We start from the raw sequence: 26,862 nt of genomic DNA on the forward strand, positions 1-26,862 counted from the left end.
AGAGCAGGGGCATCAGCCTGGGAGTCTGAGGAGGGGGCCAGGATAAGGCAGCCTGGACCCTGTGCCCTTATCCTGGGGAGGAGGGAGGTGCCATGGAGGGTGATGCTCGCTCAGCCCTGGGGACCTGGACCTGGACCTGGACCTACAGCCCGACCTACTTTGCAGCTTGCTGGCCCACCTGCCAGGGGCCAGCAGCCAGGATTTTGGCTGGCCACAGGAGGCCTGTCCACCTGCACTCATCACACGTGCAGTGGGTGTTCTCAGTCAGCCCTCCGACAGCAAACACTGACACAAGGAGGCCACTGTACTCCGAGCCGCCCAGTCACCCCCGGCAGACTCAGCTGGCACAATGTTTCCTGGTCTTTGTTGAATGTGTCCAATTTCCTGACCAGCTCCCTGATAAATAATCATTTCCTCGTTCACTCCAGGCAGCTCCAAGCGAGAGAAGGGCGGAGGCTGCCTTGCTGGGGATGCCCTTTCTTTGGTTTCGTTGGTGTCTGAGAGCCAGGGTTGACCTCTGCTCAGAGCAGGGGGCACGGGCTGCTTGGTAAAGACCCATCTTGTCCTCAGCAGCGGCCAGCGGTCACTGAGCTCCCTCCTTGCTTGGACGCTGTCTGTGCGTCTTCTCTCTCCAACACTTCAGGCTGAAACTCTGCACTGAGGCATGGAGATGGGATGAGAATCCAGTGGGATGCTGATCTAGGGAGGTGGGTATTTTAAGGGAAGTCAGAGGGAGACATTAAAGACCTCTCGGCATGAAGGGAAGGGCATAGGCCAGGAAAGAAAGTGATGGGGTTCCAGGCTGCCTTTGGTTGGTGCTTGGCTGACACTGGGGCTGTGATCTCACCTCTATGGTGTCTAAGGCACAGGGGTCCATAGAGCCCTCCTTGCCTGTGTGGGTGGTGTCCACAGAGCCTAGTCCTTAGGCAGCTCCAGTACCACTTCTGTTCTCCCTGAAGCTCCCGCCCTGAGTTTTCCTGGCCCGTGTTGCTGGCACACCATCTGGTACTCCTGGGCAAGCCAAGCGTTATTTACCAGCAACAGCTCTGTTCATCTGGCCGTCCCTGCCCAGGAGCAAGGGCAGAAAGAGACCCTCCAAGTGCCGGTGGTGGTTCACGCTGGCCACTCACATGTGCTAGGCACTGGCCCAGGCACTGCATAAACATCATTAGTTTTCAACCTCACAGGAATCTTCGTTTGCCTAAAGGAGAAACTGAGGCTCACAGGGGGACTTCTGTTTGGTCGTGCCCTAAGAAAGTGGCTGAGCATTCAACAAAGACCGGGAAACATTGTGTCAACCGAGTCTGAGGAGGGTGACAGGACTGCTCAGAGCCTAAAGGGCTTGCTGGCATTAGGACCAGCTGGCATTAGGCTGGCATTAGGACCCCAACAGCCCCAGGTGGGTAGAGGTGAGACTAAGGATGCTAGAGGTTCCTAGCCAGGGGGCCACGGCACACAGCTGGGCAAGAATGGATTACAGGTATGCAGGCAGGTGCAGACCTCCCCAGCCTCCAGGGCAGCCAGGTGAGGCTGGGAGAGCAGAGCCACTGGTGAGCAGCTCCGCCTGCCTCCAGCAGCCTGGCCAGCTCCAGAGGAGCAAGATCAAAGGCATGGCCAGGTGACCCCACTGGGAGGCATAGATCTAAAGGAAAAGACTCTAAAATCTGGAGTGAGTAAAGGGGCACAAATTCAGAGAGGCTTTTCTGAGACAGAATTGATGTTCATATTGTCAAAATTCTTGCTCTGACTAGGAGGTAGGCACAAAGGTCAGGTAGAGAATGGGACGGATTCTTGCTCTTGCAAAGTCAGGAAAAGGAGGGGCTCTGATACTCCGGGATGGACCAGGTGGGCCTACACTGCTGAGAGGAGCCCCTCGTGCTGGGTCCTAGAGAGGGCCACTTGCTTCACCTTTCTCCCCATCACCCAGAGAGCATGGGCCTGAACTCTGCCAAGGAGCATAATTATAGGTGTCATGGCAATTTATCTGATTCATTTCATGTGCCTGGTGACTACATGTGGTGAGCTTTTCATCACCTCAAGAACAGGCACACACAGTCAGCACAACAGGAATATTTGTTGAATGAATAAAGGAAATGGGCAATAGTGGATTCAAATTAGCATCTGCAGTGGAAAGCCTCTGCTCCCCACAAATCCCACCCCAACACCTTTTTTTGTGTCAACAGGACTACAAATCCAAGGACTGCTGACTTGCTCTGGTTCAGGTTTAATTTTAAACAAGCTGGTTTCTGGTTTAATTTTAAACAATTAACAGAAAGAAAAAAGATATTTAACTCATTTTTTACAATGTAGTCATAACCCTCCAACCCATTAAAATAAAGGTACCCTTATAAGTTCCGTTAAATAACGCTGCCATACTAATGAGAGGCATAAGGGAGTTTTATGGACGCTGCCTGAAAGATGACAAGATGTTTTTTCTTTGCATGTTTGATGTATTTTATGATTTCTTAAAGTAATAATCTAACATCTTCACTTATATGAGGTTCCCGGAGTACACAAATTCAGAGAGACAAGAGCCCCATCAATTCTCTGTGGATTCTCCAGGTACAGAGTTGCTTTTCAGGGGAAATCTGTAGGTGTGTGGGGACCTCATCTAAGAACCAGAAGACCCAGCCCTGGTCCAGGATGATGCTTCTGATGTGAGAGGAAGGGTCACGTTTCAGCAGGCCAACCTGAGAACAAAGACCTAGAGGTTTTCTCCTGCCCACAATGGCCCAGGGTTACACTGGGAACCCCTCCTCCCTCCCCACCCCTCACTTCCAGCAGTCTTTCACAGAAACACACACATACACACAATGAGCATAGAGCCTGTTTCTCCTCTGACTTTCACTGTTTCCCTGAAACACTTTCCCTTTCCGGCCCTCCAAACCCCCCAACTTTCTCACGTCATTTGCACACTCCTGGGAGTTCTATCTCTTCCGTGACATCTCCAGGTCAAACAGATCTGACGATCCTCTTGGCTCAGCCCTATCTGGACAGGAAGTGTCCCAGAGCTAGATTCCACTCCAAGTTGGGGCACATCCTCTGGGCTTCCCTGGTGGCTCAGATGGTAAAGATTCTGCCCACAATGCAGGAGACTCGGCTTTGATCCCTGGGTCAGGAAGATCCCCTGAAACAGGGAATAGCAACCCACTCCAGCATTCTTGCCTGGAGAATCCAATGGACAGAGGAGCCTGGTGGGCTAGTCCATAGGCTTGCAAAGCATCAGCCATGACTGACAACTACCATACTTGTGAAACACACAAACCTTGCACCTGATTCAGTGTCTGGTCCTGCTTGGTTTAAAGTGACTTAAACAACACACACAGGTTGTTTGAGTCACTCGTGTGCAGGTGCTTCTCACTCTGAGTAAACTGGCAGGGCCTGACAGGGCAGCGACATGCCAGACTCAGCACTGAGCCCCTTCTTTATCCAGGCACTCTGCTGGAAGCTGGGGCGGGGACCATGGTGCCTGACCCCGAGGAGCAAGGACTGCCTGTGCTTTCAGAAGGTGCTGACGGGAGGGAGAGAGCCTCCTGAGATGACTCACTAACCTGGCCCATTTCCACTGAACTTCCTTTCCGTGCCCATACCCTGCTACTGGCCCTTCAGCCCTCGTCCTCTCTGCACTTTGGAAAGCCAGTGGTGAGATGCCTAGAGCCGGAGAAAGCCCACACGCTCACTCTCTCCCCAGTCCTCTGTGATCATTTAATGGTTGGTTTCATTCAAATAACTCAAAGTAATGTAAGCCACGCTGCCCACACGGATGTTAATAGCAATGTTGAGATTCCCCTGCATTCCTCTGGGGAGCTCATGTTCTTAAATAATGGGAGTGGAGAAGGGAAGGGCCATTTAATGACCAAAGGGATAAAAGCGGGAAAGAAAATGGGGATGGGGTGGGGCAGGGAGAAACCCTGGGTAGGGTGTCAGTAGGGATGGGGAGTGGGGGACCAGGGACAGGATGGGGACTCCATGCACCCCAGAACTTGCCCATTCATGCTGTGCAGGCTCCCCAAGGGTCTAAAGAGCAACTGGTTCATCTGGGAACCTCCACTCTTCCCCAGGGCTTGGATCTGCCAGAGCCGCACCTGAGCCATCCCAAGTCCATGCCAGGACACATGTCCCAGGGTCTTCTTGCCACCAAGTCCCCTAATGACTTCCCTGATCATAATTATACTTGTCTTCCACAACTGTTTCCTAACAGGACCTTTTGGGTTCTCAAAAGTCCTCATCCTTCCAAGGTGTAGAGGAAATAGGCTTGAATTGAATACATGAGAGGAAGGTTGTGATCACTGACCCTCTCCAAAATGGAATCACTGCAGCCCAAAGGGTAAATTCCCATCCCTGAATGTTCAGGCAGATTCGTTGCCATCTGCTGGGGAGGTTGCTGAAGGGAGTCCAGCTCTGAAGGGTGATAGCAAAGTAGGATTCATGGGGCTTACGTAGCTCTCTGCAGATCCCACTGTTAACATCTATCTTCCCCTCATCCAGCTAATCTGGCCTATCCAAGGAGCTGAGTTCACAATTCCCTGGTCTCTCCAAACATGGTGCTGTGTGGCTGAGAGCTGCTGACCCGAATCTGAGCCATGCCAGCTTACCATCAGGAACCCTGGAGCCCTCTGGGGGAGTCTCTGAGCAGAACCTCCCAGGTCCCTCTGCAGACCATTTCTGATGGTCACTTTGGCCAAGGACTCTTTTCACTTGGACCTCTTTAGAGATGAAGAAATGGAAATGGGATGGTTCCCAGTGCCCCACCATCTAGAGGCTAGTTCCCCAGGCTGTGATCATCCAGGCTACTGGGCTAATGATCAGATTTCCTCTGAAGAGGGAGAGACTGGCAGCTTGTGAAACTGATAAGTGAAGTGAAGTCGCTCAATCGTGTCCAACTCTTTGCGGCCCCATGGACTATAGCCTACCAGGCTCCTCTGTCCATGGAACTCACTAAATCCAACCCTTCATCATTGAGAAGAGGATTCTGAGGACCGGAAGTGACTTGTCCAAGATCACACAGTCTGCTGAAGCTGACCCTACAACTCACATCTGACTCCTCGTTCGGTGGTCTTCCCATTGTCCTATGGAGCCCAAACCCAGCAGAACGGTGTGGTTAACCCACATGAGCCAGCATAAAACACCTAAATCAGAGTGTGGACACAGCAGCCTCTGCTCTTCAGATGAGAAGCTGACCTTACATGGAAATATTAAAAAAGTCAAACACCGTGTGTGGAAGTCGGGGGTGGGCATAGTGCTTCATCGTCTCTCTCTAAGCCCTGCCCAAACTGGGAGTGTGCCCGCCAGGCTGCAGGAAAATGTTTTATTAATCAACACAACAGACTTTTGCTGCCAGCAGAGACCTTTCTGCTGAAGAGGGGAGGGTGAGGAGGGGAGGGGGCTTTGGCTTAGAAGACAGGGATGCAAACCCTCAGGTACCGAAGTCTTAGGAGAACTCCTAGCAGCTTCTGGAAGCAGAAGACAAACAGGCTAGGGAAGAAGGGAAAAAAGAAAAAACAAAACAAAACAAATGTAGAGTCGCATGCAGCAAACTGCTCTTCTCCATCTCTGGGGCAGAAATGGCATGAAAAAGGCTGAATGAGTCTAACACCCTAATGTCAGGAGAGCCAGCAGAGGGGAGTGGGAGGGTCAGAGCTCGTGGAGGAAGAGCCACACCTGGCACTGTGAATCCTCCAGGTGGGCAGAAGCAAGGCGGCACCTATGACCTCTAGGGAGGATGTGCCCAAGAGACTCCTTATCCCACCCCTGACCTGCTTCATCTTCCAGCCACAGATCACCATGAGGGCCTATAGCTGAGGAGGCCAGAGGACTGGGCAGCCTGTGATCAGTCAGCGGGTTCAGATAGGACCCCCTCATCAGAGCTGCTTCCTCCTATTCTAAAAATGTGAGGACTGGCCTCCAGCCCTGCTGAGCTGAGCTGTGGTCTCTCTGGTGGGCTGGGCTGGGGCCAGTAAAAGGCTGAGCTATGCCTCATGGCCTGGCACGGATGTGGGGCTGGGGGAGGCTGCCAATTTCTAGACATAGGACATGGGTGACAGATCCACCAGGGACCAGGATCTCCACAGAGCGGGAGAGGGCATAAGACTTTCAGGCTTTTATTCTGAAAGATATTTACATAGGATATTTACACATTATGCATATTTACAACTTTACTTCTCCCTTCAATTTTTCTTCTTTTGTACAAACTCTACTGTAGCACTAAAATCTCCCACTTCCTTCTTTTTTTGTCTTCTCTCCTTTTCACCAATAAATTCACTGCCTGCTGGTGAATTCTTCCCCTATGCATGTTGCTGTCCCTTCTCTGTTGGCGCAGACCAACTTGGGTCCCTTAGATCCTGCTGGCCCCTTTTCCGTGACTCTGATCCTTCCTTCATCGCCATCCTCCATCCACTCTTCACCCCCATGACCTTTGCCAACAAGCACAAGAGCCTTTGGTGCCAGCACATTAGGAGGCTGGGGGGCGCTGTTTCTTCCTCCCGGCCCCCAAAGCCTCTGGTGAAAATCTGGGTGGTTAGAGACGGGTTAAGAGCAGACACTGGTTATACTGCACACAGAGCTCCAGCTTCTCCAGACATCAGCCATAGGCTCTGAGCGGGCCTCGGTTTTCTCAGTAACCTCACTCTCCTTTGGTTAAGGAGGGTTACATGAGGAAATCAATGTAAACGATTTATAATCAGCACCAAACCTGGAATATCATAAAAGTTCGATAATATCAATTTTAGCTATTATTACTGTTGTTGATGGTGATGAAGGACAGTGGTCCCTCACATGTCAGGGTGAATCTGCTGCTACCTATTCGGTCTCCTCACCTTCCAGATAACAGTCCTAAAGAGACTCGGACACAGCTCTTGAATCATCATTTCTGTCCCGGGCCAGCCTCTCCCCGACTCCTAACTGCGGATGGAGCTTTCACTTTGGCAGACACTAGAGACACTGCCCCTTTACTCTCAAGGTGGGGTTCCTCATCTCTTCCTGGGTCAGGCTGATGGCCTCATTCTATCTCTCCTTGTGAGCTTTATCTCTTTTTTCCTACCTTTTACTTCAACTTTTCATTCTCATTTTATACATTCATTTGTCTATCATCTTCTGCTCCTACTAGAATTCCAGTCCCTCAGAATTTGCCTGTTCTGTTCATAAATACATCCTTAGCCCCAGCACACTGCCTGGCACACAGAGACCCACAATATTTACTGAATAAATGATCGAGTGAAGGAATGCATTTAACATTTCCAACACAATCTTCCAAGGACCAGCTAAAACATCACCTCTTCCAAGAAGTCTTCCCTGATCCCTGCCTCCTCCACCTTTCCCTACGCTTTTCTGACCTTTACTCAGAACTCTCACCTTATTAAATCCAGAAACATAGGTCTATGTGCACAAAGGATCCATGTTACTATACTAGGCTGAGGCTTCTTATGAAGCAGAGACTCTAAAGGAATCAGAAGACCTTGTTTTGAATCTAGTAATGCTGCTACAGCGTGGGAGCTCAGGCAAGTTGCCTACACTCTCATCTCCTGCATGCACGCTAAGTCACTCAGTCATGCCCGATATCTGCAGCCCCATGGACTGTAGCTCTGTCCATGGGATTGTCCAAGCAAGAATCCTGGAGTGGGCTGTCATGCTCTCCTCCAGGGGATCTTCCCGATGCAGGGATCAAACCCCCATCTCCTATGTCTCCTGCCTTGGCAGGTGGGTTCTTTACTGCTAGTGCCACCTGGGCAGTCCATATATAGGAAGCATATTGAACATCCTCCTCCTAGGACTTAGTCCTCATCCCCTTTCTTTGGAGCCCCTCATAGCAACTAGGACTGTGCTTTGCTCACAAAGATAGCTCAATGCAAATTTGCTGAATTACTGAACCATCGCTTTCCCCAGGTGCTTACCAAGAGCCCAAGAGAGATGTCTCCAAGAGAGGGCAGGCCTCAGGCCGTGCCCAGTGATGTCAGGAGTAAGTCTGATCTTTCGCTCTAAGAAGGAGGGAATGAGTGGGACAAGCAGTGTCTCTAGTACTTGGAAACTCTGCCCAGGGGTTTGACGCTGCAAGGCCTGACAGTGTCACCCATGGAGGCTGTGCCATGCAGAGTCAGCACCCTCCCTGGCTGGGCAAGGGATGTTTGCTGGTCTGTGACTATTTAGACCCCAATCTCCCATCCACAAGCCAATGTAAGGATTCTGTTCTTATTATATTTTAGCAAAGCTCATAAACCAATCTTGATTTCCTGGGTCAGCGCTGTTTATTTAATTATCATGGTAGGAGACTAAAAAGAAAACCTTGTTTCACTCAGAAAACCAATATGACCTTTTAGCTCCAGCAGAAACCTGATATGAAAGGGAACTTCTGCAGACCAAGGAGAGAGGCATGGACCAAGCGGCACACAGTGGGCATCCGTACTCCTACAGGGCAGGTGCAGAGAAACAGGGCCCGGGACAGGAAGGGGTTCCCAGGTCCTCTCCTCATCCTTCCCTTCGTGTTTTCCTGGGCCATCCCGCCTATTTTCCCTGCTTCAGATGACGATTTCAGAACCTGCTGCTTTAGCCTCCTTCTCCCCGTTCAGTTGCAGATCCACCTTTCCACCCGCCTGCAGCTACTTCAAAGACACTCAGGGTTACCAGCAAACACTGCTGACCCACAGCCAAGCTCATGGTCTCTACCTTGCCCTTGACCTCCAACCAACCTGTTCCACCTGAATGTTTGTCTACTTGTCCAGTCATATGGTTCCAGAGTTACTTTGGACTTCACCTCCTCCTGGACGTTTATCTCTCCTTTTCCACTGTGCCTGCCCTAGGTCAAGCCTTCTTTACTTCTTCCCTGGATCTGTCTCCTGGCTAATGTCACCGTGTCCAAGGGCTCTCTAACGTTCATCCAGAAGTCACCTTCCTAGTCCGTGTGTCACAGAGACACATTTGGTGACTCTCTAATGTCTACCAAATAAATCCCTTAGCCTAATATTTTAGACCCTCATGTCTCTAGCAAACGTTTTGTTCCTGCTCACCTCCAGCCACACTCCTCATATATCCTAAACTCTAGCAAACTAGCACATTAGCTAAACTCTCCAAGTACCATACTTGTTTGCAGTTGACTTGGAATTTCTGTTTCCACATATCAAAATCCTGCCTACTATTGTAGATTCAGCTGAAATGCCACCTTTCCATGAAGCTAATCACTCGTTCATTGGCAAATACTTATTAAGCTTTTCTTCTGTGTCAAACACTTTTTAATCATTTCAGGCCATGCTTCATCCTCTCTTGTACACTCAGAAACATATTCCAAGCCTCAGCTGTAAACTTCTTGGGGACAGTACCGAGGTGTCATTTCCATACCCCCAATACTGCCTAATAGGGTGCTTCACAGACACTAGGTGCTCAGTAATGTTTGTTGAACTGAATCGAGGTTTATGCTGTCCATGGTTTTGATATCATTTAGTTTACTTGAATTCTCCTAAGGTTTTTTTTTTTCTGTTTAAGTATGCGTGACCAGGAAGAAGTAAAAATAAACTAATGATACTTCTCAGCAGCTCCAAGCCTGTAATTATGGTTAACTCTCAGTTATCCATGCCATTGGAAAAGCATCATTGGAGAGAATCCCACACCAGAAGCACAAAAACATGATTTCCATCAGTCTTTGACATGTATTGTATGATTTTCAAGGAGCTGATTTGCCTTGTTAATTCTGTTTGGCTGATCGGGGTGCTATTTGCATTTATAGTCTCTCAATAATTGGCTGGGTAGCAGGGATGGAAGGGGAGGTGGAGGGCTGTGTTGGGGGTAGGCAGTCGGTCCAGAAGGAAATGTCAGCTCTATACAACTTCGGAGGCAAGACTGGACAAAGTGAACATCACAGGCACTTGGGGTTTGTCAGCACGGCCCAGGGTTTGGCCAGTTTCTCTCAGATGACTGCGAATGTAGAGATGTCCCTGCCCACTCCCTGGGTCCAGAGTTGGATTTTGTTTAAAGATGATGTAAAGTAAGTAAGTAAAGGCTGTGGGATGGAGGAAGGGCTGTGCTTTCAGTCTTGCTGGTAACAGGAGGGTGCCTCGCTGAGCTCCCGGGAGCCACTGGATGCAAATCAAAGAAAATGAGATTTGCAATTTTGCATCGATAGCTAGCTAATGCAAGGGGGAAAGCTCCCCTCTTCTCCTTCTGAAGCAAACAAATATCACATGTGGTGATTCAGCAGCTGCATTAGTTGGGGAAAATTGATGCACATTTCATGTGTCAGGGAGCTGAATCCCAGAGAATGGAGCCAGCCTCCCAGAAAATGGTTTCTTTATATAGTTCCATCCATTTATTGTTTGATTGGACTTTCTGTATATTAAATTCAAGCTGTTCTGCTGCTCTTGGGTATTATGATGTGTTGGCTCGGTGGGAAATAATGAAGGTGATGGGATTTTACAGCATCGCATTACAAAGGAGGCGTCCCCAGCCCCATCCATCTCTCCATCAACTAGCTTGTGTGTGAGGTGGCACTTATATTAAAACGATTTTTCTGATTCAGTTTAATGACACTCATTCGAGTCCTGACACCCGGAATATGATTACATGAGCTAGATGCAATCTCCCTCCATCTAGCCGTGGTCAGCAAAGGCTGAGTTCTCCTCCTTCCCCAGCCCCTCCCTTCCCACTTAGCCATCATTTGCATTGAGCTGGGTGGAGGGAAGTGGGGCTAAGGGGGAAGAAGGAAAAGGCTTACATTCTGGTCTGAGAAAAGCAGGCTGGGCAGAGGCAGGAGCACTGGCCTTGCCCTAGGGGTCACGATACATGTAAGCCTTTTGGCTGAGAACTTCAGATGCTTGAAGCGATTGTGGTAACTCCTTCATCTTCATCACAAACAAGTCCCCTTTCAAAGCTGGCTTGAATTCACTACTATAGACTCCAAAAGAGATTGCTAAGGGCCAGGTTCTCACTTCCCAGAAAAGAAAAACTGACTTGGTCATCACAAAGGATGGACACTTAAAATGTGAGTAGAGTGTCAGTTTCCTGAAGGACAGTGGGAGAGGGACTCACAGAGAAGTCTCTGTTCCTCTTCCTGCCCAGGAGAAGCTTCCAGCCACAAAGGTGTGTGGCCAAGAGCCCTGCGGGGACTGGGACAGGCGCTCCCTCCTGGGTGAGAAAAACAAAAATCCCCCTGTAGTTACCAAAGGGTTTTGCCCCTCCCCTGGGGAGAGGGAGGGCCAGGCTGCCTTTTATTTACACTATTTTCAGGCAGAATAATTGCTGCTCCTCAGGAAGAATCATGTTTTTGTTTACGGGTGTGTTTAAAGAGGGAAACCCAAACAAAACCAAACACAGGGAGAGGGAGAGATTGATTTTAAGAGATTCCGGAAGAGAGCTGTGAAATGGGCATCAGCATGGAAATCCCCTCCAAAAATTGCTGCGATTTGAACAGCTGGATCAGAAGACGAATCTAATGTGGTGACCCTGGGGTGAAGAACCCCAAAGGCTGACATTCCACCCGCGGGAATTCATTTCTTCTTCCCCTGCAGCCCCAAAGTGCTCCCCCTGCCTGTGTCAGCAGCTACTAGAGCTGCTGCCTTAGAGACTGGCTGCTCCCTTTCAGTTTCCGAGCCAAGACTGCCCACACAGTGGTGAGCACCTTGGCAGGTGCTGGGGAAATTCTGCCTGGGTTGAAGGCAACCTCAGTCAAGTGCAGATGCTCCTGCTAATTGTCAGTCCAGCCCTGTTCTCAGATGGCCATGCTCTAGTTCAGCCTCAGAGGTCTGCCATCCGGTGCCAGAGTCTGGGAGCCACCCTGCAGGCCCTTTACGTATGCCTCTTCTTGTGACATGCTTCTCCCAGCAGTGGAAGTCTTTAGGTCTCTGTCTTTCAGGCCAGTCCTCGGCCATGGGAGCTGGTGAAGCTTTCAGCTGGCAGGCTGGCTGCAGGACCAGCAAGTGTGTCCTGTGGCCTTGACTTTCAAACGTATACAGAATCTCTCACTTCTCCCCTTTCCAATGCCACCACTAGATCCCAGCCACCCTCATCTCTTGCTCAGATTGCTGTGGTAGCTTCTCTTCTTCAATGTATTCACTACCCATTGCCCAGATCCTTTCAAGTGAGTCAGGTCTTCTCAAAACTCTCCAACGACTTCCCATTCCAAGCATATTCGTAAAAGGCAAAGGGCCAAGTCCCTTTGGTGACCACAGTGATTACACAGGCCCTGCATGGGCTGCTTTGTGCTACCTGTCCCTGCTCTTGGGGCTGGACCATCAGCGCCTTCTAGCCCTTCCAAGAATAGTGCACCAAGCCCCCTCCTGCCTGATGGCCTTTGTGTTTGCTGTTCCCTCTGCCTGGAATGTTCTTCCCCAAGAAACCCACATTCCAGGTTCTGCTCAAATTCAGCCTTATCTGAGAGGCCTATCTTGACCTCCCCACATAAAATAGCAGCTCTCCCTCGCTGCATCCCCTCTCACACTTGGCACCCCCAGTTTATCACATCATGCTTTATTCTTCTCTGCAGCATGCATTACTTCCTGCTTGCCTGTATGTAGGTATGTATCCATCTATCTCTTTATTGTCTGGTTTTCTCCACTAGAATGTAAGCCCCACAAGACCAGGGGCTGTGTCCTTTGCTGCCGTATCCCCAGGGCCTAATAGCTACTCAAGTATCTGTGGAATAAATAACTGAATGGAGGGAAATGTCATGGGTAGGGGGGCTTATCTATGGCACCCTTTCTGCTCCTCCCTGGCCATGGAGTCTGAGCCAGGAGCCTGGCCAAGCAGCCAATAGTGAAATACATGGGTTGAAACTTCACTTGCAAGAAAGCCCCAACCCTGCTAGGCTGACATCAGAACTAGAGAATTCCCTGCTTAGCCTCCTCATTTCCCCCCACTCACAAACATCCTGTTAGACAGCACCATATCACTAACAGTGAGATAGCACTTTCACTGGTTCTTACAATAGGTAGGGGATGGTTAACAAGTGAGAAAATTGAGGATGGGTAAGCCAGAGTACACACCTGTTTGGTTGAACAAATATATACTGAAGCTAGTATATGTCAGGTCCTGTGCTAGGTATAGATCATAAAGTGATCTTTGAAGCAGATACCTGCCCTTGAGAAACTCATATTCTGGGGAAAAGACATATAAACAAAGTTAATGAAATGTGGCAATTGGCAAGAAAGATGCATGGCAGTGCACGTGGGAAGCCTTCCTGGAGACAATGTGGGCTGTTTTGTAGGATGACAGGAGTTAGCCAGACATAGCAGAGTGAGGGGTGGTCTCTGGAGGGACGGGAAGAATGTGAATAAAAGCCTCTTTTCTGACCCTGCTCTTCCCACTCTCTCTTATTTTGGTTCAAAAAAAGAGAAATGAGTTTCATTCATTCTGTCTGTGTTTTACATAGGGCTGACGAGCAATCATGGTGCCTGTGCATTCTCAGAGCCTATGGTGCTGGCTGATACGCAGTAGACACTCAATAAATGTTGAATGAATGAATGATACCTTGTTGGGATGCAGGTCTCCACTCTCTCTTAGGAATTTCAGCACCAGAGAACTATTGGTTACGAAATTCAAACCAAGAGAAGATCGTGAGGCCATTTATTCCCAGTAATTGCACTATAATCAGATCCCCTAGGCAGGGACCCACCACCATCTAGATGGGCACTGTTTGGCCAACACCTCACTCCAAGGCCCTTGGAAGGTGGGAGGAGGGTTGGTGGACCCCCCAGAGGCAGTGGATGATGGTACAGCCAGAATTTCAGGAACTGAAGGGTTAACAAAACCCACCTCTGGTTGGTTCCACTGGGGGTGCCTGATCAAGCACCCCATTCTGTGGAGTGCCCATATTGATCTCCCAGGCCCGGCTCCCAGTCTCTGAAACCTCAGGCAGGCCCCTTCCAGGATTAGACTTTAAAGGGAAATGCAAATTACCTGGAGGCTGCTTCGTGCTTGGAAGAAGTAAAAATCGATTCTGTTTTCGTTAAAGTGATTTTTGGACACTGTCAAAAGCTCTCTCATCTCAGAGCACGGGGTGACAGATAGGCTGCCGGTCTCAATTACATAACCAAGCCAACCAGGCGGCATCAGGCCATCTCATTAGAGCGACGCTGCTCCATGCCCTTCCCAAGCCCAATTCCCCCTCCCTAAGATGTCCAAGAGCACTTTATCCCTTCCAGGCCTGGAGCTGGCCCTCGATGGCCCTTGTGGATGCTTGTTCACAAAGCTTCCTTCCCCTCTACCCCAAGCCACACGTGAGCTTCACCCATGGACTGGCTCAGGCAGTCTGCCCAGTGGTGATGTCAAGCAAAGTCAAACAAAATGAAGAGGGGAAATCTGCTTTGAAAAAGTCTATGACATATAATGCATTCCCAAACTAGAGGTGCTGGTCTTATTTAATATTGGGAGCTCTGTGTTATCCCTTCCCTCTGTTAACTGTGATAATTGAGGATTTATTTTATTTATAGCATCAATTATGAGCACAGAAATTAATCCTTTAATGGTGAACTTGGAAGCTCAACTGTCAAGGGGGCACCAGGGAACCCTGGGCTGGGCAAAGGTGTCTTCCCCACCAGCATGGGAGGTGGCCAAGGAAAGCCATCCTCCAGCATTGGTGGCAGCCGGGTTGTTATTGTTCTGTGTGCTCAAGATATTCTGAGAAATTAAATAAATGGGAATAATTGGCTCCAGGAGATCCCTCCCTGGAGGACACCTGAGTAACTCATCAGCGGGTCCTGGGAAAGCAGGCAGAGCCAGGAAGAGCAAATTCCTTCACTCGACACATCGGCCCTCGACTAGTCAGTCAGCAAAGGCACACAGGACCGTCCTTCCAGACTGGAAATAGGAAGCCTGGGAAGGTTTGGGTGGGAAGGGTCTGGAAACAGGAAGAAGTAGGAGTCTGCCAGGGATTGTTGGAAGCAACCAGAGAGAATGTGGAATGTGGCAGATCACTGGCCCTTGGCATTGCATGCCCCCTTGGGGTTCAAACACCAGCAAAGAGTAAGCAAAGACAGGCTTTCCGGAATGATCCAACAAGCTTACAAGTAGCCAATGAATGTGCTCAGGACAGGGAGCAACCAGAGGAGAGGAACGGTTTCCAGGATCTGGTGGGTAAGACCTCCGATAAGAGCAAGAAGACCCTCCACAGCATCGCAGATCATCCCAGTGAGGGGGGACCACACACCAGATAAATGCTGCCCTGCTCCCTCCCTGGAGCCAGGGCTGGGGGAGATACAAATCTTGGGTCCACCCTAGAGAAAGGACAGGTGGGTCTGGAAGGGACTGAGGACATTATCAGATCAAGCACATGGAAAAGGAGCCCCATTCTCATTGACTCACCCATTTAAGAGTTTTGCCAAATACGTGTTGTTTAGAGTCAAGCAGCGAGCCAGGTGATGGTTCCCACAACCAACTCTGGTCAAAGTTAAGCAGCGCGATCCAGCCAACACTGGTCAGGGTGGATGGGAAGAAAAAGCCTGCTTTCCCATTACTTAACGGAGGTTAAGCAAGACATGACTAAAGGCTTCATTTTTGCTTGTGAGTGTTTCCCTCCCTAAGGCTAGACATCTTGTTGCTTGAGGAAGGGAAGGGTGAGGAGCTCGCAGGGCCCGAAGTCAGGGGTCGGGGGGGAGTCTGGGTCTTCCTAAGTAGGAGTCCTCACTCTCTGGCAGTCCTCTTGCTCTGCCCCTCCCTCACCTCCCAAAAGAAAATGTGAGGCCATGACTGTCCACCCCCTGACGCTAGACTTGACCTTGAACTACACAGCGAAGGCTAAAGGAAATCACCGGTCTCCCCAGTGACAGTAAATAGATTTTGCAGTGAAAGCAGCCATTAATTTCCCAGGCAGAACTTAAACCGGCCAGAAGAAAATGTTTTATATATTCATAAATTCCCCGTGTGCCTAGTGAGGTGCCTGTAGTCCTCACCACGCTGACACTTTCTTAAATAGAGATAGGACTAGAATAGATTATGACACCCTGAGGCCATTAAACAAAATAAGGAAAAGCTCTGAAGGGCTGATTTCCACCTACAGGCCCTGATGGTACGAACAAGCAGAGTGGGAAATGAAAAGAGAAAGGGCCCTGGAGACAGCCAGACTGGAATTTGAAAAGCAGCGCTGCCCCTCAGCAGCTATGTGACTACAGATATTTACTTAACCTCTCTGAGCCTCGCCGGCTGCATCTTCAAAGCTGTATGGAATTTTTCCTACCTTGCAAGGCTGTTGTGAAGACTTAAAGAGATAACATATGCAAAGTGCTCAGCACACTGCTGACACATAGTAGACACACATATGCTGTTATGCTAATAATAAAAAGTAACAGGCAGGTGGCCATTGAAGTTTCCATTGATCTCCTCTGAAATGGCCCCATTTTAACTCTGACACTCATCCGTCTGCCCTGTTTTCTCCCCATGGCAGTCCTGAGGCATCACTGGTGTCATGAGTTCCATCAAGGGGCACTTAAGGGTATTGGACAGTCAGAGTGTAGCCGTGGAGGTCCTGGCCATGGAAAAGTCCCCTTCAGAAAAGCAAAGGGATGGCCAGGTTAGCAGAGAAGCAGCAAACGTGCCTCCTTCTCCTAACACAGGGCCAGCTCTCCAGCCCATCTTATTCCTAAATATCCCACCATGCCAGGAAGCCACATCTACTCCCTGAGTCAAGAGAGACAAGGTCAAATGACCAGACATCCTTGCCCATTTTGGGTGCGAGCAGTTAATGGGAGACTGCATGTGTGTTGAAAAGGAAGGAAAGGGCAAGGTGGCCTCTGCCCGATGAATGGAATGCCCCCGTCAAATGTGGCCTTCACAAATGGACAACAATACCCCTTGCTCTCCCCCTTGCTTCTCCCTTCCGTGTGGCAGAATGACAAATGTCATCATTTTAAAAGGTCCTGTCACCTGCTCAGTCATTCCCAATAAGCACTATGGAAAAACCGATACCAGCGCCACAGGGTTGCAGCCAGGAAAAAAAAAAAAAAAATCAAATCACCAGGACGCCACCAACTGAATTGTCAAACACCAAATAAAAAGCTTCATGAATTCTCCATCAGCAATATAACGCTTCCTGGCCTAAGCAAATACAGCCCCAGTGTATGAATTGTGAAGGGATTTTGCTTGAGCCTCAATGACTTCCCATGGCTGAAGCAGCAGCCCCTAAGAAATACACATCTCCTTGAAGCTGCCTTCACTGGCTCTAATCCTGTTAGGGTGAAGACTGTAATCTGCTTCCTGAGCGCTCCCCCCTACCCAGTCCTCTGATGGAAAGCTTCATATCCCAGCACCATAAATATATTTTGGTGATCTCAACTGGAGAAGGGACCCTGGGGAGATGGAAAAGACAGTCACCCGTGACCTCACTGAGCACCTTTCCCGCCCACAGATGATACTGTTGCTACTGTGTCTGACCACATGATCCATCAGACCATCTCACCATCACCCAGGTAGGCTGAAGGATCATTCCATCGCAGAGTCAGACTAAGAAAGCAAAACTACCGCTTCTTCAGTGAGAAAAAAAAAACAAATCAGGTGCCCCACTTTGCAGAAAACCCAAGTTCAGAGTCACTTAGAGAAAGTCTGCTCAGAGCTCCTGAGCCCTTGAGCATCTGTGGCAGCAAAAAAGAAAACTTAGGCAGAAGAGAAAACAGCCTGCATATATACAAAGGAGAGATGCAGGGAGGCTCCAAAAAGAGAGTTCTAGGGTCTCCTGTTAATGGAAATCTGTACCCTCCTGACCACTGCTCACTGAACTTCTCGAAGCATTCCTCCTTCCTGCTGCCCTCTTTTCCTCCTCAAGGCAGCCCTTGCAAGCTCAGGTGCGTGTAAGAATGCAGCAGTCTCCACTCACTCCTCCCCCACCACACGCACATACCCAGAACGCATGGCTGAAAAAAGACACGGTGACAATTTCCCGTGTTTTGTAAAATACATACCCTACTCCTAAAAGAAAAAGTTCAGAGCACTCATCATCCCTGAACAAATCACTTAGGTGCCTTCCTCTTCTGATTAGCAACTTCCCTTGCTCCCACAACTTGGGGAAGTGACTCCAACCTTCTGCGTCCACCTCGGACACCATCCACAGTGTCCCCGCCAATCCGACCCCCGCCCCTTCTCCAGTCCAACAGCTCCGACTTACCCTAGTGTGGTCATGGTGACGATGGTGTACCAAAACGAGGCGGGGATGCTTGTGAACTTGCTGGCGGAGGAGCCCTTCTCGGCGTAAAACATCACAGTGGCGAAGATGATGATGGCCATGGTGAGGGAGAAGAGGAGGAAGCCGAGCTCCGAGGCGCAGCTCTTCAGGGTGTAGCCCAGGATCCGCAGGCCCTGGGAGTGCCGCGAGAACTTGAAGATCCTGAAGACGCGGAAGACCCGGAGCGTGACGAAGGCGCCCGACACGTCCTCGTTGTTGGTCATGACCAGGCCGATGTAATAGGGCATGATGGCCACGACGTCGATGATACTCATCACGCTGCGGATGAAGCGGTAGCGGCTGGGCGCCGCGAAAAGCCGCAGCAGGTACTCCACCGTGAAGATCATGACGCACGCTGTGTCCAGGCAGAAGAAGGCCACGGAGTAGCGCTCGCCACACGGCAGCTCCTTGCTCCCGGGCGCGGTGCCGCACGGCACGGTCTCCACCACGTTGGTGATGACCGAGACGGCGATGAAGAAGCCAGTCACGTAGTAGAAGACCAAGGCCAGCGTGCTGGTGTGCGGGTTCTCGAAGGCCCGCCACATGGTCTGGCGGAAGCTGAGCGAGGGCATGGACTCCTGGTTGTTCTCCGAGTCGTTGTCGTCCATGAGCCGCTCGGCGTTCTCCCGCTTGCGGTCCTTGTACTCCTCGTAGCAGCAGTCGCCGATGATCTCGGGCAGAATGCCGTAGAAAGCCAGCTCGTCGTCGTAGGCGGAGATGCACTCGTAGCGCGGGTAGTGCAGTTTGCCGGTGCGGTAGAAGTTGAGCACGCAGCGGAACACTTCCGGGTCCCGGTCGAAGAAGTACTCCTTGGTGTCCTCGTTGAAGAAGAACTCCTTCTCCGTGCTGCCCAGCAGTGTGTCCGGGTAGCGCTCCAGCGTGGTCCGCCACGTCTGGAACCTCCGCCCGCTCACGTTGAGGACGATCAGTTCATCCTGCCGCTTGTTCTTGTCGGCCGGGGCGAGGGGCATGGGACAGTTGGCCACCGGCATCCACCCGATGGCCGCAGCCCGCGCGAAGGGCAGCCAGGCTGCGACTCCGGCCGCCATGGTGACTCCAGCTCCTGGGCGGCCACTGCTCCGCCACCCCGCACACCAGCTTGGAAGTTAGCTCAGCAACCCCTGGAGACAGGAGGAGAGAGCAGAGAACCCGTGAGTCCCCTATCTGCACCCGAGTGGGAGATGGCACACAGGGAAGGGTCATCAGGAAGTGAAACGGCAAACATCTGGAAGGGGAATGAATGGAACTGAAGTCGCCCCCAAAGAGAGGGGACTTGATCGCACCTGGTCTTGCAGTAATGTGGGATCACCAGATGTTGTTGACTGCCTGACAAATTGTCAAGTTCCAAGAGGGCTCAGGAGCATTTGGAGGGAAAACCTCTTTAGCAGAAAGATCTGGGAAGACGTGGGTAATAATCAGCTCCAAAAGGTTATGGTGTTATTACAGATTTAAATTGGGAGAGGGTAAATGAGTTCTCATTAAATGAATTTAAAAGTGGGATAAACATGCTAATTTTTATTTCTCTCTTCACCCACTACGGCAATCAGGAATGGGGTGTGGAGCGGGGAGATCAGGGAAACACATTCTTTCTACTCCTCACTGGTGAGGAGGCTGGGGCTGCCCAGGACTCGGGAAAATTCTCTGAGATGCCAGAACTTGGTGGAGTTCTGTCCCCAAGTTCCATGGAGAAGGCTGACCCTGGTGGCGTGCTACCCTCTGCGACATTCAGCTGGGACATTTGGCAACCTCATGGCCAGTCATGCTCTCAGAGCCATAATAGAAAGATGTGGGAGAGGCTGGGAGGCTAGGGTTCCTCCCCCACCTTGTAAAGGACTGTTGGATTCTTGGTTCACCTGCCTTCCAAGCATTGTCCTTCTCCCTCCCAGAGGAAGCTGATCCACACTTACTGCCATCTCCAGACTCCTCGCCTCCCGTCTCCATCTGCCCACCATCCCTAACTCCCTCAGGTTATATAACAATACCCTTTCCCGTGCCAGCCTCTTTCACCTGGCCCCACTCCACCCTCAGAGATTCCTCCGGAGCTGGTCCACCTCGGCCCTTCACTCACCGCTCTCTGAACCGGGCTGTGTACATACTTTCCCATCACCTGCATGGATGGAGGGAACAATGGCATGGAGAATTATATTTGGCTTTGGGAAACAGATTTACCTTCCCGAGTCTGGCTTTTTAAAGACGGTAGTGAAATGAGTCTGCAATCCCCAAATGTATACCATCTGTGGGGAGACACGTGGTGACACAGAAACACACGGAACAGCAACGGGGAATTGTTTGGGGCTGACACGCTCATTTTCCCAGATCCTAAACTGATCTCACAGAGCCAATCCTGACTCAGAATTCTTTGGACCCTCTGGAATTCAGCTGGTTTAAATAAATGAGACAGAGGATGAATCTCGTAAGGAGATTTGATCTCATCTTTCCTTGTAAACCTGTTTGCTTCTCCTGACTGACTCCCAACTCTGCTAAGTTTTCCAGATTTCTCCCTCCTCTCATTCCTGAGCCACCCCTGGACTCTGCCACCTGGAGATTTCTGAAACTGGACAGGTGGAAGCTGGGTCTACCTCCTTGCAAAAAGCTGCTCTTCACCTTTTGCTCACAGCATCCTTAACCCCTGGCCCGTCACATTGGCCATCTTCCTCACTGCTGCACCCAAAGATGCAAATAATTGCCAAATAATGATACAGTAGGTCTCTGCCCTAATAAGGCCTCGCTGCCCTGAGTCCTCTTTCTCATTGGTCTGTTTGTCTCTCATTCCCCCGACCTCCATTTCTCCTGTTCCCAGTAAATCCATCCTGCTCAGGTTAATCTCCCTAAAGCAAGATCTTCCCACGGCCTACCAAATCAAGTCTGAACTCTTTGGACTTGCATTCTGGCATTTTCACAAATGGATCCTGGTTTATCATTCTAGCCCCATGTCCCAGGCACCTATCCTAGATCCTAGATGGGCTTATGCATAGTCCTTGGGGGTCTGTCTGTGGGCACTCTTCCTTCTGTTGGGACTATCCTTTCCCTTCACCCAGCTCTCCTATTAGAATCTCCCCTGTGCCTTGCTCTCTCTGCGATGCGTCTTCCTCTCCCCACTCTGAAAGTCTCTCCTCCTTTGGGAGGAGGCTCTGTTTGCTCCTCTTTCCTAGCACCTATCATCCTCTTGCCTGGGTTACAGACACTCTCCACGAGTCTTATCATCATGGCCAACAGTAATTGAGCACTGACTTTATGCCAGGCACTGCACTGTCTCCAATGGATCAGCTCATGTATTCCTCCCAGCAACCCTAGGAAAAAGAGGTCTGAAATTCAGCAGTCGGCCAGCTGGAAGGGGGAAGGACAGGGACTACAGTCCTGGACAGGCAGTCTGACCCCACACCACATGCCCTGAGATCCTGTGCTACACTGCTTCTCCAGGTCTTCCTGTAAGAAGAATATTAGGTGATGTTTACTGAGGGCTGACTGCCAGCCAGCACAGTGTGGCACACTTACATGGCATGGACCACTTCAATCCACCCCACCAACACCCATATGGGGCAGACACCACCGTCGTCCCCATTTTGCAGATGAGGAAGATGAAGCATGAGGAGGTATAACTGGCTAAACGATGTAATGATTAGGCAGGGAGATTTAAACCTGGGCCATCTCAATGTGGAGTTCGAGGAGGTAGCCAGGCCTCTTCCCTGCTTTCCCCATCCCACATGAAGCTCCTTAAGGGTAAAGGCCATGACACTTCTATCTTTACATGACAAGTCAGGAGGTAGTGTAGTAGGTGCCCAACCTACCGATGATCCCCAAAGGTGGGCACAATAAAGGACAGGTAGGAATCCAGATTATATAGATGCCAATTGCAATCCATCGATTTTATTCCACACCATCCGGGTTTTCAAGGCTGGGCATTCTCTCTCCACTCAGTAAACTCTGAAGACAGATCTAAATAAAATGAACCCAATTTAAGTGCCTCCGACTCACTGTGGCTCTCAGTGGAGTTTTCCCAAGGAGCTGACCTCTACCTCAGTTTCCCCTCTGCTTGCTAAGGAGCATGTTCACAGGACTTTCTGCTTCCTCATAAAGGGAGGTTGATTCAGGTGCCACAGAAGACATCGGGAATGACAGTGACATTCCCTCTAAATGTCACCAGTCAGAGAACAGAAAAACAGCACAGGCCTGATGAGCTCTTGATTACGGGAACTGAGGAAAGAACAGGGGGATCGTTTACCCACGGCAATGAGTAATCCACATGCCGCTGATAGAAGATTGGGGAACACATCCCATGCATTTTATATCTTTCTTCAAGAAATGTACCCTTTTAACTCCCTGTATCTCCTTTAGGCTACTAGGAGAATCTGTAGTCTCTAAGCACACACTTAGCTAGGTTTTCTGAGGAGCAAGAGAAGTTTGGGAAGAAAGCCTGCAGTTTAAAGATTGGTCACAAGATAATTCCAATTCAGATTTAGCTAACATTTATTGATCACTGACTATGCAGTGGGCACTGGTTTAAGCACTTTTTGCAGCAACAGTTAATTAATCCCACAAAAATCCTATGACATAGGCATTTATGCTGACAGGCTTCAGGCAAGGAGCTGAGACTCCTTCAAAGTGGCTATGTTCTGTGTATATAGGAGGTGACGATTTTCCAATAGGCTACTGATCTGTTGGTGCTAGTAGTAAAGAACCTGCCTGCTGGTGCAGGAGCCAAGAGAGACACAGGTTCGATCCCTGGGTGGGGAAGATTCCCTGGAGGAGGAAATGGCAACCCACTCCACTATTCCTGCCTGGAGAATCCCATGGACAGAGGAGCCTGGCGGGCTGCAATCCATAGGGTTGCAAAGAGACACAACTGAAGTGACATGGCATGGCAGCATGGCATGGCAGCTCACTGTCAAATGACTTCCTTGACCTAGGTGTAGCCAAATACTGAAGGTCCTTTGGGAGAGAGCAGGATGCAGGCTCTACCCACCCCGTCCCCAGGCAGCAGGAAGCATGGATCTGGAAGGCCCAGTACTCCCATTCTAATTCTCACCTGAACTTGTGAAAGCAAGCCACCATTATCCTCTGGGCCTCACAAGCCTCGTCTGTCAAATGAGATAACTGGACAAGAAAGTGACAAGGAGATCTCTAGCTCAAGCAATCCTTGATTCTACTGGATCCAGGACATCAAGCCTGTAGCTCAGGTCTCACCAAGGTCTCTTCCTCACGGTGTCCCCTGCAAAGCAAGCAGTAGAGCCTCTGGGTTTGTTGCTGTGGGGACAGAGTTAATCTGAGCCTCCTTTTAACAGAGGCGCTTCTGGGAATTTCTGATGAGGCTGGTGCCCAGAAAGGGGCACACAACCTGCATTGCTTAGAACTCATGGCAATCAAAGGCCCAGTTCATTCACAGAACCCCTGGCCACACCCCTGGAGGGAAAAGGGGCCCGGGCTCCAGATTCTGGCCCCTGGACCTCTGAGTCTTAACATCCTTGCTTTATCCCAGGATGAAGCTAAGAAAGGCAGGAACTTGGGGGGTTCCCATGGCAAAGAGTAAGAGCCCACAGAACCAGCAGGTACCCCCCTAATACTCTGCTTGGGCCAGGTATGCAGTGGTATACCCTGGGAGAGTGGAGCCCTCCCACTACCATTCTGCCCGTGCTGTTTCACCCTGACTCCCAGGCCTCACTCCCTGGTACCTGCTGCGGCCATGCTGAACCCCATCACTTTACCCTCCCCTCCTCATACCGATCTCCTCTTCTCCAAAGTCTCTGGGTATTTTACAAACTACTCTCAGATGAATAATTGAGAACTGGGGAAGGAAGAACAGTCCCTTTCTATCTATCATAAAAGCCTCTGGTCCCATAGTCGAACTTTCATCCCATGTATTAAACCAGGACAATCTTCCCAAAGAAGGCCAGGCTGTCTCCAAAGCTTCAAGCCCTGTCCCCTTGGTAAAAGGTACCAAAATGGGAGGAATCACCCTATTGTTACTTCTGTGTGTGAGAGAGTTTGTTTGGAAGTGGAGGAAAAGTGTCCCATGCCTGTGGCCATGCCCGCCATCCCCTCCATACAAGCCTGCAGGCTTTACCCAGCTCAAGCAGGGCTTCTCCAAGACTCTCACCACAACACTCGCACCCTGACAGGCACCAACGCCTCCTGGAGCCGACCTGGGTATGAATTCTTGCAACAGGCACCACAGTGCGGCCCCATTTCCAGCCAATAGCACTGCACAGGCCTCAAATGCCAAGGTTTTACTAGGACGTGGACGCCTTACAAATGAAAAATCTGAAGCTATTTTTGTTTTTGGCAGAAGAGTTTGACAGTGGGAAAGATGGGGGTGGGGGGAGGATGGGGAAGAGACATTTGAAACAGGTGAGCGCTGAAATGACACAGGCGGGAAAAAAAAAATCCTAGAAAAGGGAAACACATTCCCCCTGCTGTAAACAGGCGGCCCTGTTAGCCAGCTTCTGTGGCGGAGATAGAGGGCCCAATGTGGGCAAAGTGAGCAGGCCACCTGTCCTGGGGACTGACACTTAACCTGAGCACAGGCACAAGGCAATGGAAACAGCATGTCACCAAGATCTACCCTTCAGTGACCTCGACAGACTACTCGGTATGGAGAGTCTCATGAAACTTTTACTTTCCACAATGTTTCACTCAGCCCGGAATGGAGCCAGTCTGGGAGCGGAGGGTCCTGACAACCCAGAGGGCATTCTCCTGTGCCCACAGGGTTTGGGTAAGCAGCCATGAAATTGGTAGGGTGTCGAGATGGGGATCCTTGGGATGCAGGCCTGGGACACACACAGAGATCCTCTTCTCCTGCAGTGCCTCTCCTAGGCTGGCCAGGGCACTTTTCTGAACTCTCGGGTTTTTTCCTCCAGCCTCTTCAACAACAAAAGGAAGCAAGCCGCTAATCTTTCTTCCTCTGGGGGTCCCTTGTGTACTTGCATTTTGTTGCATTCCAGTAGAGACAGGGGAAAATAAACACATCTATTCCAGCCCCTGTGCCAACATGTCCACATGGGAAAAAGGTACACATGCTTTGCATTGCATTCTTGCTGGCCCAGGCCCCCTTTCTACAGACATTAAATATCTCGGTTCCCTTGAAGTGATGGTAAATAAGGCGTAAATTTAACCATCTCTGTTACATTCATGCAAAATACCATCACGAACCACATAGAACCAGGTCTTGAAAAGATTGCCTTGTACCTAGGATCGGGAGAAAGTTCAGGCACCCTCTCCCAAGAAATATAACCGAGCCTTCTCTTTGCTATAAGATTCCAGGTTCAGAACCCCAGCCTGTTGCTGACATATCACCGCTGCCCGGGATAAAAGCAGAACATCTTGGACTCGATTCAAATGTCAACACTAAGCAAGTGCAGGAATTTAGTTGATTCTAGGTAACTTCTCTTCCCAGTCCCTTCCGCACCTCATTCCTAGTGTAAACATCTCGCAAAGTGAGTCTTTCCAACGGCCTCCCCCGGGGCACTCTGGCCCCTGGTGTTGCTCAGAGACCCTTCCCAGAGCTCGCCGAGGGCAAGCGGCGTCGGGCAGGACCAGATGTGCGGGCCCCCGGCCTATGGGAGGCACACCGCCCGATCGCCCGGCTGAAGAACTTTGTAAAGCGCCCCAAACTGCTCCCCGCTTCCACCCTCAGCCATTGCTCTCCTTCTCCCCTCAGAAGGAGCGGGGGACCGAGCGAGCCGTCGCCACCTGCCGCCGGATCCCGGGGCGCTGCCTCTGGCACCCCGGAGGGAAGGCAGGCCAGTGGAAGGAGGGCAGAGGTTCACACCCCCACCTCCAAACCTCACAGCGCCTAGCTGCCCGGGGGCGGCTCCGCGGCCCGCGGGAACCGACGCCTCCGGGCCGGCTGCCTGCTCCCCCGCGGCGCCAGCCCCACCCCCAATCCTTCCGGCGCCCCAGCGCCCACCCACCCGGGTGCGGGAGTGGGAGGGTGCCGCGTGGGCAGCCGGAGCAACAGGCGTGGGAGCAGCGCTGAGCGCGCTTCCTGGCTCCGAAAGGCTCGGTCGCGTCCCTCTTACCTTCAGCGAAGCAAGCCCCGGGCCCCGCACCCCGCGCCCCGCGCGCGCTAGGAAGCTGCCGCCGGGAGCCGGGGGCCGCGGAGGCGCAGAGCACCCAGCAGCGCGGGGAAGCGCCCAGCGGCCGCCGCTCGCACCGCTCCTCCTCGCGAGCCAAGTCTCTCCTTCCCTTCTTCGCTCCGTCCGTTCGTGCGTCCGTCTGTCCGTGGGGCCCTCCCTCCCCCGTCGCCGCCGCCGCGGCCGCCGTCGCTCCAGCCCCGGCTCGGCAGCGCGTCCCCTCCCCGCCTCGCCGCTCCGCTCGCGGGCTCGCGGGCTCGCGGGCTCCCTCGCTCGCGCCCTGCCCCCGCCGCTGCCGGCGCCGCGCGGAGCGGAGCCCGGCGGGCCACCGGCTGCCTGGCGAGGTCCCTCTCCAGAAGGGGGAGGCGATGGGGGCGCGGCGCGGGCGGGGCGGAGAGAAGAGTCCGGGGGAGGCGGCGAGGCTGCGCCCTTGCCTCCCGACAGATCCCCGGCGACCGAGCGGCTCCAGGCCGGGCCCGAGAGCGCGGAGGGAAAGACGAGGAGGACCCGGAGGCTCGCCGCGGGAGGGTGCCCAGGGCGAGGGCGTTCTAGGGGGAGTGACTCCCCGCGCGAGGGTGTGTGTGTGTGCGTGTGTGTGTGTGTATGTGTGTGTAGAGGGGCGCGCGCGTGAGCCAGGGTGGGGGGCAGGGAGACGAGGCAGAGCCT

The 26,862-nt window shown here is 51.4% G+C and overlaps 1 protein-coding gene across 2 annotated transcripts in view; it reads right to left on the bottom strand.

Annotated features, from left to right (window-relative positions):
- The window catches only part of KCND3 (potassium voltage-gated channel subfamily D member 3), a 224,317-nt gene extending 197,762 nt beyond the window's left edge, over positions 1-26,555 (bottom strand). Inside the window, exons 1-3 of one of the 2 annotated variants that reach the window (XM_069573806.1) lie at positions 26,143-26,555; positions 23,154-23,336; positions 18,071-19,248 (exon numbers count right to left, since the gene is read on the bottom strand). In XM_069573806.1, the coding sequence (XP_069429907.1) occupies positions 18,071-19,176 (1,106 nt within the window). In that variant the 5' untranslated portion in view covers positions 19,177-19,248; positions 23,154-23,336; positions 26,143-26,555. The remainder of the gene's footprint in view (positions 1-18,070; positions 19,249-23,153; positions 23,337-26,142) is intronic. The other variant, XM_069573801.1, reaches the window with a different exon arrangement.
- Between the last annotated feature and the right edge of the window lie 307 nt (positions 26,556-26,862).

Source organism: Ovis canadensis, chromosome 1, assembly GCF_042477335.2.
Source record: "Ovis canadensis isolate MfBH-ARS-UI-01 breed Bighorn chromosome 1, ARS-UI_OviCan_v2, whole genome shotgun sequence".
Classification (NCBI taxonomy): domain Eukaryota; kingdom Metazoa; phylum Chordata; class Mammalia; order Artiodactyla; family Bovidae; genus Ovis; species Ovis canadensis.